The sequence below is a fragment of the Mesoplodon densirostris genome, chromosome 7, assembly GCF_025265405.1.
Source record: "Mesoplodon densirostris isolate mMesDen1 chromosome 7, mMesDen1 primary haplotype, whole genome shotgun sequence".
In the NCBI taxonomy this organism is placed as follows: domain Eukaryota; kingdom Metazoa; phylum Chordata; class Mammalia; order Artiodactyla; family Ziphiidae; genus Mesoplodon; species Mesoplodon densirostris.
In genome coordinates this window covers 17,308,463-17,324,358 of record NC_082667.1, presented here as the reverse complement: position 1 = coordinate 17,324,358, position 15,896 = coordinate 17,308,463, and the positions used below count along the sequence as shown (strand labels likewise).

The window sequence follows — 15,896 nt, the reverse complement described above, 5'->3', positions numbered from 1 at the left end:
AGGTTTTACACCCAAGAATTCTAACATTTGGCCCCTGAGGCCTTTATTTTGTACTCTACTTTCCGTCTCCATCACTTCAGTTCTGCTGCTGGTGTAAAATGTGTTTTGTAATACGTAAAGTCAACAGAAGTTTCAGAAAAAAATATGGCAAAATCCACTGCCTTTTGGAGAAGATGATCCCTAGGTTGTGTGTTGGATAGGTATGTCAAAAGCTGTCTTTTTGAAACTTAGGCTTTGCATGGTTTTGATGAAACTCCTTTCAATGAGACATAAGCCAAAGGGTAACTTTCTTGACCTAGGTGTTATAAGTGAAAGCCTTTGGTTCTGGTGTTCATTCAAAAAAGAGACACAAACTTAGTTCCAGATACAGGCATACTGTGTTTTACTGTGCTTCACTTTATTGCACTTAGCAGCTTTGGCAGGTTTTTGTTTGTTTGTTTGTTTTAATGTATTTATTTATTTTTGGCTGCATTGGGTTTTCGTTGCTGCGAGCTGGCTTTCTCTAGTTGTGGCGAGTGGGGGCTACTCCTCGTTGTGGTGCACGGGCTTCTCATTTTGGTGGCTTCTCTTGTTGTGGAGCACGGGCTCCAGGTGTGTGGGCTTCAGTAGTTGTGGCACATGGGCTCTAGAGCACAGGCTCTAGAGCGCAGGCTCAGTAGTTGTGACGCATGGGCTTAGTTGCTCCGTGGCATGTGGGATCTTCCTGGACCAGGGCTTGAACCCGTGTCTCCTGCACTGACAGGTGGATTCTTAACCACTGCACCACCAGGGAAGTCCAGTACCATTTTTCTAATAGCATTTGCTTACTTTGTGTCTTTGTGTCACCTTTTTGTAATTCTCATAATATTTAAAACTTTTTCATTATTATTATATTTTTTATGGTGATCTGTGATCAGTGATCTTTGATGTTACTGCTGTGACTTGCTGAAGGTTCAAATGAGGGTTAGCATTTTTTGGCAATAAATTTTCTTTTTCTTTTTTTTTTGCCTTGCCTCGCAGCATGCAGGATCTCAGTTCCCTGACCAGGGATCGAACCCACACCCCCTGCAGTGGAAGTGTGGAGTCTTAACCACTGGACCACCAGGAAAATCCCAATAAAATATTTTTTAGTTGAGGTCTGTACATTATTTTTTAGACATAATGCTATTGTGCACTTAATAGACTACAGTGTAGTGTAAGCAGTACTTTTATATGCACTGAGAAACCAAAAAATTTGCATGACTTGCTTTATCGCGATATTCGCTTTATCACGGTTGCCTGGAACCGAACCTGCAATATCTCCAAGGTACGTGGTAATAGAATTCGGAAGATAACAAAAAACTAAGTTTTCATTGTAGATTGTAGCCAAAATTTGGAAACACTTGTGGGGGTGGGGGTAGGAATATTTATTTGAGGCTTCTTCTCGAGTCCTTTCTATTCCATTTCCCTTTGCTGAAAGTAAGCATCTCTTATTAATGTGTTTCTGCATCTGTGAACATTTGTGAGTGGCAAAACTGCATGTACAAGGCAACAAATCACCCATTCAGAATTTGGCCCTGATTTTTCATTTACATTATTTGAAGAGGAAGAATTGTTGATTGTACTTTGTGCACTCGTATGTGTATTTTGTTTTCTTCTGTTTAATACATTTGTTTTTAGATCGCGATACTCTTAAACACACAGTGTGTCTCCACCCCTCACCTCCACCTTCCTGGGAGAAAGACGAAAGGTATTTAAAATTTTTGCATGCTTGTCAATTTTATTTTCTGATTCTTCCTACATATATTTCTAGGACAGAATACATTATCTCTGCTCTGCTGGGCCTTATTTTTTGAAGTCAGAGTATTAGTCATATGATCTTATGGGCAAGACACAGCAAACCAACAGTTACTTCAGAATACTGTCTAAATTAAAAGACATTAATTCATTTCCATCTGAAAGAAAACAAGGTCACAAGCATATATACTGACACTTAAAGGATTCCAGCTATATCTGAAAGCTTCAGAAGACCTTAAGAGGTCATTTTGCTGTGTCCTCTGCCTTCTTGTTTTTCTTTTTGTTTGACTTTCTCCTTCAGTGTGCCTGTGTGCTTCTAGAACTTAAATGACATTTTTGTTTAGTTTGGAATTTGTTTTTCCAAATTAATTTGCTTCAACTTTAAAAACCATTTTTATCTGAAATATTTGTAATAAGGACATTATTTTAATAAAGGATACTTGTCATATTATAGTTTTATAATTAAAATGCTATGCATATTATATTTCTATGTGCTGGGGAAAAATGAGTTAATAACTACCTTAAACCTGAGTACAAAGTGCCAGAATTTGGCATGCAAAAAATCCAGGACATATAGCTTTAGTTTGCTTTTCTGTTATTAACAGTCTTTAGTTAATGAAGAGACGCATGACTTGTCATTTTCAGACAAGTCTTGCTTGAAGACAGTATTATTTCTTGCCTGACACTCTCATGAAATAAATATTTGTGAAAAGTTTTATTGAGACAATATTAAAAGTCCTTGAATTCACATAATAGAAGAAAGCAGTTCTCTGTGTGTTTACTAACCAAAAAAAATTATTTGAAAACTGCTTTTGTAGTTTGCTTTTTTTAACTCTGAAATAAATACATGTTTCTGGATTTTAACTTGTTTTTAAAGCAGTTTTTTTGAGGGGGTGAGGACTATATTGTCAATGAAGTTGTATTAAAAGAGTGGACAACTTTTTTATTTTAGTGTTAACCAAAGGTGTAGAGTATGTGCAGTTTATGAGGGGAAAGAAAAGGCCCATTGTATTAGAAAGTTAAAATGGAGACATCAGTGATTTTAAACTTTTTGTGCCATTTGTTCTAATTATTTTATTATACAATTTGATTTTTTTTTTTTTGGGGCGCACCATGCGGCATGTGGGATCTTAGTTCCCCGACCAGGGATCGAACCCACGCCCCCTGCACTGGAAGTACAGAGTCTTAACCACTGGACCACCAGGGAAGTCCCTGAATTTTTAATATCATGGGATTAATTTAAAGATACCTGTGAAATGGTTTATTCTTTGAGAAGATCCTATAACATATATCATTAATTTTTTGGGATATATAGATTTCAGTAATTTTTTCATCTTAACAAAAGACTTTTAGAAGGAAACAGTGAAGTAAATGAAACTGTCTTATATTCTTCTACCTGAGGAGGAAAACTTGGAAAAAACATAATTTTTATAAATGAAAAGTTTTGAGATATGTAATATAAAAAGTTTTTATAAATCAATAGGAAAAGATGGAAGGGCTAAGCCATGGTTTGACAACTCACAAAAGAAAAAAAAATCAATAATGTGGCAGACTGTGTTTTCCAAAGTTGGCCACAACAATATCTCCCAGCTCACATGTTCTTCTACAACATGATGTTACTCTGTCATCAAAAGGTGGCATCTCTCCACTTTCTTGAATTTGGTCAGGGCCTTTGAGTGCTTCAACCAAGAGAATATGGTAGAAGTGATGGTGTGCCAATTCCAGGTGTTGCTTTTACCTTGCCTGACTTCTGTTTCCTGCCTCTTGGAAGCCAGCCACTACATAAGAAATCCATTTACCCTGAGATCACCATGTTTTGAGAAGTCCAAGGTCATAAAAATAGGCCCTGGAGACTGAGACATCAAGTAGAGAAGCCAAGGAGCACCAAGGAAACTGAAGAAGTGAAGTGTAAGTGAAGTCATTTTGGAAATGGACCTTCCAGCCCCAGCTGCCTTGGCTATTGCTGTGTAAATCAGGGGAAACGCCCAGTGCAGCCCCTCCCAATTTTTCACCCAAAAATATCATGAGCAAAATAAAATGGTTTGTTTTAAGCTTCTGAGGTTTTGAGTGCTTCATTATGCATCAACAGATCACTGCAAAAAGGTACTGAGAAAAAAAAGATTTCATAATTTATAATAGATGGCACTATTGGAGAATATATTTTCATGTCTAAATCCAACAAGGAGCTAGTATCCATAATACAACAAGGAATACCTAGTGGAATCTAGAAAAATGGTACAGGTGAAGCAGTTTGCAAGGCAGAAATAGAGACACAGATGTAGAGAACAAACATGGACACCAAGGGGGGAAAGCGGTGGGGTGGGGGTAGGATGAATTGGGAGATTGGGATTGACATATATACACTAGTATGTATAAAATAGATAACTAATAAGAACCTGCTGTATAAAAAAAATAAATTTCAAAAAAAATAATACAACAAGGAGGGCTTCCCTGGTGGTGCAGTGGTTGAGAGTCTGCCTGCCGATGCAGGGGACACGGGTTCATGCCCCCGTCCGGGAAGATCCCACATGCCGCGGAGTGGCTGGGCCCGTGAGCCATGGCTGCTGAGCCTGCTCGTCCGCAACGGGAGAGGCCACAACAGTGAGAGGCCAAAAAGAAAAAGAAAAGGTAAGCCAAAGACTGGGAAAAAATATTTGCAACACATTCAGTAATTGCATTTCTAAGAATTTAATATAAAATAATCAGAGATGTGTATAAATACATACAAGTATTTGTTTCAGCTTTATTTATAATAGTTGAATACTTGTAACAACCTAAATGCTCAGGAATAGAATATCATTTAGATCTATCTATGATATATCCATACATGGAATCTGTCAAGCCGTTAAAAGTTATATAGAAAATATGACTTGGAAAAATGTTTACTATTTTAAGTACAAAGGCAGATTACAATATAGTATGCACTCTAGCTATTGCATTTATTTTTATTTTGAAACTGGGTTAATAGAATACATTGTTCACTATCTCATTTATAAATGAGGGTCAAGTGGGATTTTTGTGGTATTGTGCAAATGAGATCTGAAAATCTGCTACCTCCAGTATTTTTTCTTCTCATCAGAAATGGAAGAGATTAAAAATTTAGAGCAATGTGCTTTAGCACTAAGGTAGACCAAGTTCACCATTTCCTTTTACTATAAAACGAGGATGATACTCACTCTGAATGATATTGACTAATGTTTATAAATCCCCCAATTGATCCCCTTAGGTTTGATTTATTAAAAATCTCCCTAAATTTGATTAAGAGGACACTTACTCACTTGTATCCCAAATCAGAAGAGAGTTGAAATGAGACTATAACAAGGGCAAAATTCTAACTAAACATGGATCCTCAGTACATTCCCTGGAGTATGGAAAGGGTCAGAATATCTCATCCCATCTATAGCCTGTACATAAAATTTCCCATCTACTGCTTGAGCAGCCCCAGAGCAGGAGTTCAGGACCACTTAGACTATTGAATATTTCCACCTTGAGGCAGGGAAGGTAAAACAGGTCATCTGATAGTGTTCAAACCTATATTAAATAGGGAATAAAGAGAATGTGAAATTCTTTGGTTAGTCTCTATCTTGGTGTCCCCAAATTTTCATTTCATGATTAAAAGAAAGAATGGATTAACTCCAAGATCTCCAACTTTGCACCTCCAACTTTGACCAACCCTAGAACATCAAGGAAGTTATCTAAACAGGCAAAAGAACTATTAAATAATTGTATATATATTTTCAGTATCAGTTAATTTTTTGAAAGTAAAGTGGAAAAAAGTGGTAATGTTCAAACATTTTAAACCATGTCTTCTATATACTTGGAAATCTGTACTCAAAAATTACAATCTTGTCCAAAAATTGTTTTTGTTTTCTTCTCTGTAAATTTGCAATTAATTGGATTTTTAAAAACAGGGTCTTTTATGTTAAGCCCAGATTATTAAACACTTTGTATGAATAACATATATTCTCCGTTTTGGATATCAAGTCTTTTTCACATTTGCATTTAAATGATTAAAATATCTCATTCATGAAATGATGAATGAGCAGTTTATTTATGAGGAACTTGTGAAAATATTAAAATTGGGCTCTTTGGTCTCTCTACAAATTCAAACCAAAAAGAGACCTATGTTAAGAAACTTACAGAAAGAGTGAGCATTCATATCTCCATTAAATACACATATATAAACATATGAAAGTGCAGAATATAGTTATAAGATAATGCCGAAGGAAAAAGATGTCTAAGAGACAGTGTATGGATTGGGAATAGAAAACAGAGCCCTAGGAAGTACTCATATGTTGCGCAAAACTAGAGTTTTGTTACTGAGTCCAAGCTTGCTCTGCTTGCTGCATGACAGACCAATAAATTGGGAGACAAGGTGTTGAGGCAAGCAATAGTGACTTTATTCAGAAAGCCAGTCATCCAAGAACATGGTGAACTAGCATCCCAGATGTACCACCTTATGGGGTCTGGACGCTAGCTTCCTTTATAGAACAGAGAGGGGGAGGAGGTGCGGAAGTAAAGTAAAAAGGCCATAAGTCTTGCAAAATATCTCCTGGTTTTGGCCAGCCTCGGGGAGGGGGTGTGTTAATTTCTTCTTTTCTGCAGCCATTCACAAGTGGGCAGGGTCAGGGTGTTTCCCTGTGGGCTGAACAAAGGCACTTTATTTTAACATTCAGGCAGAGGGACAGGGTTCCCTGAGGCAGGCCATTATGTATGCCTATAGCTATAGACAGAACAAAAATAATGGTAAGCAAAGGTCAAAGTAAAAGAAACAGATCCAACATGGAGTCAGATTTTGTTCTTCCCTGTTACAGTTTCATAGTTTTATTTTCAGATGATTTGTGTCAAAGAGCTATTGTCATTTGCACCTCTGATTTTCATTTAATACAGGTATGCTAAAACCAAGAGCAGTTTTTTCCTTTGTGTCCAACTATAAATAAAGACCACTTGCTTTGTGCTCCAAGAAGAAGCTATTTCACCATTAGGATAATCACATAGTCTTTTTTCTTTTTTTCTTCTCCCTTCTGTTATTCACAAAGTGGAATGTTGTTTTCCTAACTGACTTGGTTTACACATGTTTCTGATGATTTCTTTATTTGTGGTGAGTCTGGTCACTGATTTTACATCTGTCTTTAGCAATTCACTTCTAGTAGTTCTTTGTATAGTAAGCTAGTTATCTATTTTTGCAGCTGACTTAAACTTTTTTTTCCATGTAATCCTACTTTCTTGTTTGCTTTTCCTGGTCATTAAAATGTTCTCAACTTGATGAATCTTCCAAGTATGTATGTTTGAAACTTGCAAAGATAAAAATGGTATGTGGTGTGTGACTTAGTGGTATTATAGTTTTAAAAAGGGATGTTACCAAATGCAAGTCCATGTGCCTGACTAATGTAGGAGTTTGGAGCAGAGAAATGTTTATTGCAAAGAACATAAAAGGAGAATGGGTGGCTCGAACTCAAAAAACCAGAACTCCCTAATGGTTTTGTTTCAGGAAGGGGGACCCCTTCCAGGGTCCAAGAGTGGGCTCTTGTCTAACACTCAGAAATGAATTGTCTGAGGAGACACATGTGCTGACAAAGCAAGAGACTTTATTGGGAAGGGGCAGCCCAGTGGAAAGCAGGAGGGTAAGGGAACCCAGGAGGACTGCTCTGGCTCGCAGTCTCGGGGTTTATGGTGATGGGATTAGTTTCCAGGTTGTCTCTGGCCAATCATTCTGACTCAGGGTCCTTCCTGGTGGCACACACATGGCTCAGCCAAGATGGATTTCAGTGAGGAGGATTCTGGGAGATTGGTAGGACATATGGACTGGCATCTCCTTTTGAATTTTCCCGAATTCTTCTGGTTGGTGGTAGCTTATTAGTTCCATGTTCCTTACCAGGACCTCCTGTTATAAAATAACTCATGCAAATGGCTACTGTGGTGCCTGGCCAGGGTAGGCAGTTTCAGTCAGTGTTTCCCCTAAGAGTTTCGGGGGAGTTTTACAGGCAAAATTTGGGGTGGTGGCTGCAGGGGGTGTGACTTTCTTCTGATTTGTTGGTGGTGAGGTAACTAGAGTGGTGTTCCAGGATTGTGCTCAGCCTGAACTTAACATCCTCTGCCTAGACAGGGCATTAGTTCCTGTAGCAGAATTCAAAGACACTGTTATGTATAACCCTTGAGGAGGAACCAGGACCCAGCTCTAGTTGCTGCACTATTGTTTCTTGGTTGCTCCTCCTTTGTTCTGCATTCCCTCACTTCTCTGATTAGCAATTGTTTGAATCTGCCCTTTGTAACTCAGGGAAGGTCTTAGGAGGTTAAATGAAGCCCGTTTCCTACAAACAAGAAACAGGGGACATGGAAAGGATTTGTACCTGGGAGCCTCACAGGGTCCTGCTTGGTTCCAGAGCCATTATAATTTTAGAGATACATGCTGAAATATTTTTATAAATGATATGTTTTCTGGGATTTGCTTCAGAATAATTTGTGAAAGGGGAAGTGGATAGTGTTATAGATGAAACAAGAGTGGACATGAGTTGATAGTTATGGAAGTTCATTATGTGTAGGAGTTCATCAAATTATTGTTTGCCTTTTCATGTGTTTGAAATTATCCACAATAAAAAGGTAAACGTAGGGACTTCCCTGGTGGTCCAGTGGCTAAGACTCCACGCTCCCAATGCAGGGGGCCCGTGTTCAATCCCTGGTCAGGGAACTAGATCCCACATGCCGCAACTAAGAGTTCGCATGCTGCAACTAAAAGATCCCACATGCTGCAACGAAGATCCCGCGTGCAGCAACTAAGACCTGGCGCAGTCAAAAAAATAAATATTTAAAAAAGTAAATGCATTTTGAAAAGGTTTAATAACCTTACGCTAATAACCTTATAATAACCTTTTATAGATCATTAGGATAAAGAGAAATACACCAGTGAGCAAAAGACATGAACAGGTAGTGTGCAAAAGAAAATATATAAATGGCAAATAAACATATGAAGAAAACTTAAGCCTCAAAAAAATGCAAATTAAAACAATGTGTGATTATATTGTGATTTATAATGAGAAACATATATTTGGTCTTCCTCCACTGTTCCTGGCCCACAGCTCCCCAAACCCTTGGAATTTCCTAAGTGAAAAGAACAATGCGAGCATCATTTGTTATAATATTTGCTCTTCTGTAATCAGTTCCTTGAATAGCTCCAGAGCCATAAGGGTGATAGGAGTGTCTTGTTATTCATAGCCAGCTCCTTTGAACCGCATCTGAGTTTATGTTAATGAGGTGACTTTTAGAAAGCTCCTAAGGATGGGGGCTGGTTGCCAGGGGACCCAACAGTGATTAGAGGGTTGAAACTTTCAGTCACACCCCTCCCCCCACCTCAGGGGAGGGGAGAGGGGCTGGAGGTTGAATCAATTGCCAATGGCCTACTATTTAATCAAGCATGTCTACGTAATGAGCGCTCCAATAGGATGGGGTTCTGAGAGCTTCCAGGTTGCTGAACAAGTGTATGTGCTGGGAGAGTGGTGCAGCTGGAGAGGGCATGGAAACTTTGTGCCCTTTTCCCACACACCTTGCTTTATGCATCTCTTCCATCTGGTTGTTCCTGAATTATATCCTTTTACAATAAACCAGTAATCTAGTAAGCAAACTGTTTTCCTGAGTTCTGTGAGCCATTCTAGCAAATTAATAGAACCTGAGAAAGGGGTTGTAGTGAAACCCTGCACCTCAGATTGGGACTTGAACCCACTGTCTTTCAATTGAGATCACACACCTGGTCTCAGGACTTAAGAAAACTCAGGTTCTTTATGTCTAGTTGCAGAAAGAATTCAGAGAGAGAGTGACAGGTAAGAAGTGGATTCATCTAGAGAGATGCACATTCCATAGACAGAATGCAGTTTGTCTCAAAAGGCAAGAGCGGCCCCAGGGCATGGGGGTCGTCTGGAAAGTGAGAGTGGCCAAGATGGAAACACACTCCACAGACAGAATGTGGGCCATCTCAGAAGGTGAGAGACACCGAAATATGGGGTGGTTAGTTTTTTTGGACTGGGTAATTTCATAGGCTAATGAGTGGGAGGATTATTCCAAGTACTTTGGAGAAGGGGTGGGGATTTCCAGGAATTGGGCCACTCACTGCCCACTTTTTGGCCTTTTATGGTTTGGCCTTGGAACTGTCATGCTGCCTGTGGGTGTGACATTTAGCATATGCTAATGTATTACAATGAGCATATAACAAGGCTCAAGGTTTACTGTAAGTCGAATCTTTCGCCATCTTGGACCTAGTAGGTTCTAAGCAGTTTTTGTCATATCCTCAAGGGCTATGTCATTCTTTTAAAGGCTGTGCCCTGCCCCCTTCCCTCCTGTTTCAGTAGGAACCTCCAATTTATAACCAGTCAGTCAGAAGTGGTTGGTTTTATAAAGGAAAAATCGGTGAGTTATAACTTAAGAAAAGTAGAACCAACAGATGAGCTATATAATTTAAAAATTGTGACTGATTTTACTTTTCAACTGGAAGTTATTGCTCCCTGCCACTAACTTTTACACTTTTCCTTCTACAAAAATAATCCATTCGATCATTTAATGGATACTTATTGAGAGCCTATTATATGTATAGCAGGGCTATACTAGTGACTAAGACAAACAGAACTTTATGGTGCTTAAAGTATGGTTGGTGCAGTATGGATCTCTGTGCTTTTGAGGACTGTAGAGAAGGACCTTATCGCTTATGTGTAGTGAACAAGAGAGGAGGGCAGGGGCCAGAACCAGGTATGCTTCTTTAGGGCACACACACACACACACACACACAGCATTAGTTTCCTACTGTCGATATTACAAATTACTACAAATTGGTGGCTTTAAGCAACACACACTTAGAATTACAACATGGGACTTACTGGACTAAAATCAAAATTTTCGTTTTGGAGGTTCTAGGGAAGAGTTTTTTTCCTTGCCTTTTTCAGCTTCTAGAGGCTGCCCACATTCTTTGGCTCGTGGACCCCTTCCTACATCTTCAAAGCCAGCATCATTGCATCTCTCTGACCATTCGTCCATAGTCACATCTCCCTTTCTGACCAAAGCTGGGAAAGATTCTCTAATGTTAAGAGCCCGGGTGATTATATTAGGCTCACGTGAATAATCCCCTCATCTGAAAATCCTTAACTTAATTGTATCATCATAATATGTTGTCATATAATATTCACAGGTTCCAGTGGTTAGGATGTGAATCTTTGGGGGGCATCATTATTCTGCCTAACACATACATATATGTACAAAGATAGATATGTAATGAATTTTAAGATTTATATAGAATTTTTCTCAAAAATGTGAAATAAAGGAACAAACAATAAGACTATGTCCTCAAACAGAGGAATAATCATTGTAGAAAGAATAAAGTTTTTCACATATGTATTATTACTATGTCTCTGATGAGATATTGCCATTGATATTGAGGGAAAAAAATGGAGAGTTACAGCTACAGTAAACAGCATGAATAATTCTTAGAAACATGATGTCCAGTAAAAAAAAAGCAAGTCCCAGAAGACTACCCAAATGTAGGTCTTAAGTCTATGTATGAGTTTCCTTGGGCTGCTGTAACACATTGACAAAAGCTGGGTAGATTTAGAGAATGGAAATTTGTTCTTTCACAGTTCTGGAGGCTAAAAGTCCTAAATCAAGGTATTGGCAGGGCCATGCTCACTCTGAAGGCTCTAGCAAAGAGCCTTCTTCCTAGCTTTTGGGGGTTGTCAACAATCCTTAGCATTCTTTGTCTTGTAGCTGCATTACTATATTCTTTCCCTCACATGGCCTTCTTTCTTCTGTCTTTCTGTGTGTTTCACATCTCCTACTCTTTATAAGGACAGTCACTGGATGTAAGGCCCACTCTAATCCTGTATGACCTCATCTTAATTTGATTACATCTGTAAATACCTTACTTGCGAAGAAGGTCACATTCATAGGTGACCATAGGGACCATTACTTATGGAATGCCAGGGACTTCAACATATCTTTTGTGGGAACATAGTTCAACCTACAACAGTCAGGTTTCCCGGGAAATAGACTCTAAGATTGAGATTTGCTTGCAGGGGACTTATTTATGGAGTACTCTGGGGAACAACATCAGTAAGAGAATGAGGGAAGCAGGATCAAGCTGAGGGAGAAGCTGAGCTTCAATGCAGCAGTAATAGAGGCCTCAGCCATTTCCACAGGGAGCTCTGAAGCTAGGTTGGCCCTTCAGAGGTGTTTTTAATTGAGATAAGTGGGCCAGGCTTTTGTATTTCTGCATTAAGCAGGTACTGGAAAAAAAAATTCTAGTTGCTTCATGGAGAACGAACTCCAAGACAGTCTTCGGGGGACGAGTTAGGAGGCTATTGCCATATTCCAGGTAAGGAGTACTTGTCATTTGGATTAGGTTGGTAGGCGCAGAAGTGGGGGAAGTGGTCTGTCAAGGGATATTTTGGAGGTAGAATGAAAGACTTGCTGAAGAATTGGATACTGGAATGCAATGGAAAGGCAAAAAATCAAATCAAGGTTGACCCCTAGATTTTGGGCTTTCAGAAGTGGGTATATAGTGGTGACTTTAACAGGGGAAGGGAGGGGTGTGTGTATGGTCGGAGTAGAGTTCTGTTTTGAATGTTAAATTTGAGATGTGTATTTTTATTGTACATCTGAGTGGAGATGTTGGGTAGGCAGGTGGAGATGTGTGTGTGTGTGTGTGTGTGTGTGTGTGTATGTGTGTGTATACACACTCTGGTCTGGCTAGAGACATTTGGAAATTATCCACTTACAGTTGATGTTTAAAAACAAGGGACTATGGTAGTTCCCTGGTGGTATAGTGGTTAGGATTCGGTACTTTCACTGCCACGGCCCAGGTTCAGTCCTTGGTCAGGGAACTGAGATCCTGCAAGCTGCGTGGTATGGCCAAGATCAAACAAACAAAAACAAATAAACAAGCAAAAAAAAAAAAGGGACTAGATAAAATGTAGAGAAGTAAAGAGAGCTGGGGTCTAAGCCCAAGGGCATTGCATCATTTAAGGGTCATCAAGAGCAAGGACCAGCAAAGGACTCTGGGAAGCAGCAGCTGGTGAGGAAAACAGTGGCCACCCACTGTTGAATGATAAAATAGGATGAGGATTAAGAATTGACCATTTTTTTCACTATTGTATACCTAGTACCGAGTTCAGTTACTGGTACATAATTAGAGCAGAATAATATATATATTTTTGGCTGTGCTGGGAGGCTTGCAGGATCTTAGTTCCCTGACCAGGGACTGAACCTGGGCCCTTGGCAGTGAAAGTGCAGAGTCCTAACCACTGGACCGCCAGGGAATTCCCAGAATAGTGTTTGTTGAATGAATGAATCTTTACTTCTACTTACCTGTTAGATATTTGAGTGTCTCTAAGTTCCAGGTACTACTCTAGGTCCTATGGATTCACAGCATAGTGTTCCCAATAATCATAAATTGTAGTGTGAGCTATATAAGCATACAGTACATACATACAAATGCAACAAAATATGTATTTTTAGTTTATGTAACTCTTTCCCCCTCCTTCCACCCTATTCTAAGAAGAATGGGATTGAATATCTGGATGGCCCTTTTTTGGTGAGCAGTGATGAATTGGGATATATAAATTTGGGGCTGTACTGTAGGCAAAGGCTTTGACAAGAGAGAGAGGAGGAAGGTGAGGTGGAGGGAGAGGAGTGGTGAGACTTCAGTTGAATTGGACAGGCAGCCCCAGCCAAAGATATCAAATTCAATTAAAACAAAATATGGTGCCAGCTCAACTCACATGGCTGAATTCTGCTGGACAACTGACAGTTTATGAAGAACATTAATTAATCCTATAAGAGGGAGTGGAGAAATAATATATAATCCCGTAAGAGGTTATATCTAATTAATCCTATAAGAGGAGGAGAGAGGGGGTTGGGCAGGGAGAGATAAGGCTCTTAAAGTAAATATTATAAAATTATGACTTTAGCTTCAAGATGTGTTGAAATGTTGACCCTTAGAATTATTACCCTTAAGTCTCTGCCTTTTAAGAAAACTCTCAAGTCTTGAATCAGCAGCCCCTACTGGCTAAGAAAAAATATTAGGTATCTTATATGATTCCCAAATCCCTGTCAGAAAAAGAAACAAAAACTCTTGATGGGAGGATGAGGGAATACGTGTGAAGCACTGTATCGCATTACACAATTTCTTAAATTTACCTTGTGGTCCTACTCCTCTGGAACTTTGCTGAGGTGGTTTTCATATCTGTACTTGGACTGTGCACTTTTGTACCGTCTCACCACTCCCCCGCGCCCCCCACCAAAAGAAAATACAAAAGGAAAGTAAAAGAAAAATCTCTATAGTCCTTTAAGTCCAGTTAAAGCATGGAGCCCTTCCCGCATCTAACTGTTCATCAAGCTGTATTCCCATAATGTATCTTTCATTTTATAGCTCTTATGCCATTGCGTATTATAGTCATTTGAAGCCATGAAGTTATTTGCCTTGAACTCCAAGACATTGGGAACTATGTTATTTAATGCTCCGCGCGGGAGGGACGCCTGGCATTTAGAAGGCCCTCCATAAGGCTGTGTAACCGGAGCGAAGGTGTGTCGTGGGGACGGCACAGAAACAGGAGATGCAAACCTTTATTCGGAAAAGCTTACGGGAACAACGACAGCACATTTAACAAAGATGTGAAAATAAAACCATGGCTCCACGTCCACTTCTTACCACAATCTTCCCATTCACTACCGGTGTCTCTGACCCCATTCCCTCCCCAAACCCAAGCTCAAACCAGACTGGGTCTGATTGGCCAATCGGAGCACAACCTTCGGTAATCGCGAGGCCTACTCCAGCCAATGAGAGACCTGGGCGATTTGGCGGCGGTGAGACTTGCAACCCTCTGGCTGAATCCTGGGGGCGTGGGGACACGTTGGGCGGGACTGAAGTTTGATTGGCAGGTGAGCGATCCACAGCCTTAGAACGGAAACGCGGCTCGGTGAGAGCAAGGGGGGTCGTGGGCGGGGCAGTGAAACTAGGGTCAGCCAATGACCGACGCACTACATGCAGAGAGAAAGATAGATCACCAATGGCGGCACGGATGTGGTGCCATGGGCGGGGTTTAGGCCTAAAGCTGTGTAGGAGCAGCGCCTATTACGGTAGTTCTCATCTTCACGGCCAGCGCATCTTCCTGCATTCATTCGTTTGTTTTTTCCATTCACGAAGGTAGTGAGGCTTGTTCGAAAGCCATGGAGAGCGCTCTGCCTGCCGCCGGCTTCCTGTACTGGGTGGGCGCGGGCACCGTGGCCTACCTGGCCCTGCGCATCTCGTGCTCGCTCTTCACGGCCCTTCGGGTCTGGGGTTTGGGTCACGAGGCGGGGGTCGGACCGGGGCTCGGTGAATGGGCAGGTGAGTCGAATCCAGGGCCGCCGGCCTCCTCGCTCCTGCTGCGGCTCGCGCGGCTCCCGACCGGGCCTGGAACGCGCTGGCCACTTCTGGGCCCAGCGCTTGGCCTTCCCGTCCCCAGCTCCCCTCTCCTCCATTCTGAGACTCCTGCGTCCCGCATACCCGCCTGTCCCTTAAGCCATTTTCTGGCTTGCTTAGACTTGTAGAGTTTTTAAATACTAAATACATTGCTGGCTTAAGTCAGCGAATCTAAAGTGCCTCTTGGTGGGCGCAGGAGAAATCTGGCCTGAACTCCCTGGGTCTTGTGACCTTTAAGCCGTTCTGGGTTCACGGAGTTAGTCGCCTTGCTGCTTGCTTCCTTAGTCGCACTCTACGCACCTTGGCTCACCCCTTATGAGTGTTTTTAAAACAAAGTCTTTGGCTTGAATACTGGCCCTGTGCTCAGGATGAAAAGCATTCTGTTGCCTTTTGGGGGGCGAGGGTGGAGGAAGAGGACATAGAATTTCAGAAGACTTTCTGCTCTTTGGAACCTTGGATTCGGCCTAGTTCAGGTAATTTACAAAAAAAAATTGGTAAACTGTTCTGGAGTCCTAATGAGTAGCAAGAATTATTGCTTCTGCAAAACAGTACTCTTCATGTAGAAATCGGAAATACTTTCTGCAGAAGGACATTTGCAGGAAAAAGTATTCCCAGAAAGAATGAGCTAAACAAACAGGTCTTGTTCCATCTAGTCTTGGGATTTTGAAGATGGAGGAGAAAGGTCAGATTGGAGAAGTTGGGAAAC

The 15,896-nt window shown here is 40.7% G+C and overlaps 1 protein-coding gene across 1 annotated transcript in view; it reads left to right on the top strand.

The window, feature by feature from the left end:
* The first annotated feature begins 14,851 nt into the window (after positions 1-14,851).
* The window catches only part of HSD17B12 (hydroxysteroid 17-beta dehydrogenase 12), a 169,452-nt gene continuing 168,407 nt past the window's right edge, over positions 14,852-15,896 (top strand). The window contains exon 1 of the mRNA XM_060104367.1: positions 14,852-15,115. Within this exon, the coding sequence (XP_059960350.1) occupies positions 14,956-15,115 (160 nt within the window). The 5' untranslated portion in view covers positions 14,852-14,955. The remainder of the gene's footprint in view (positions 15,116-15,896) is intronic.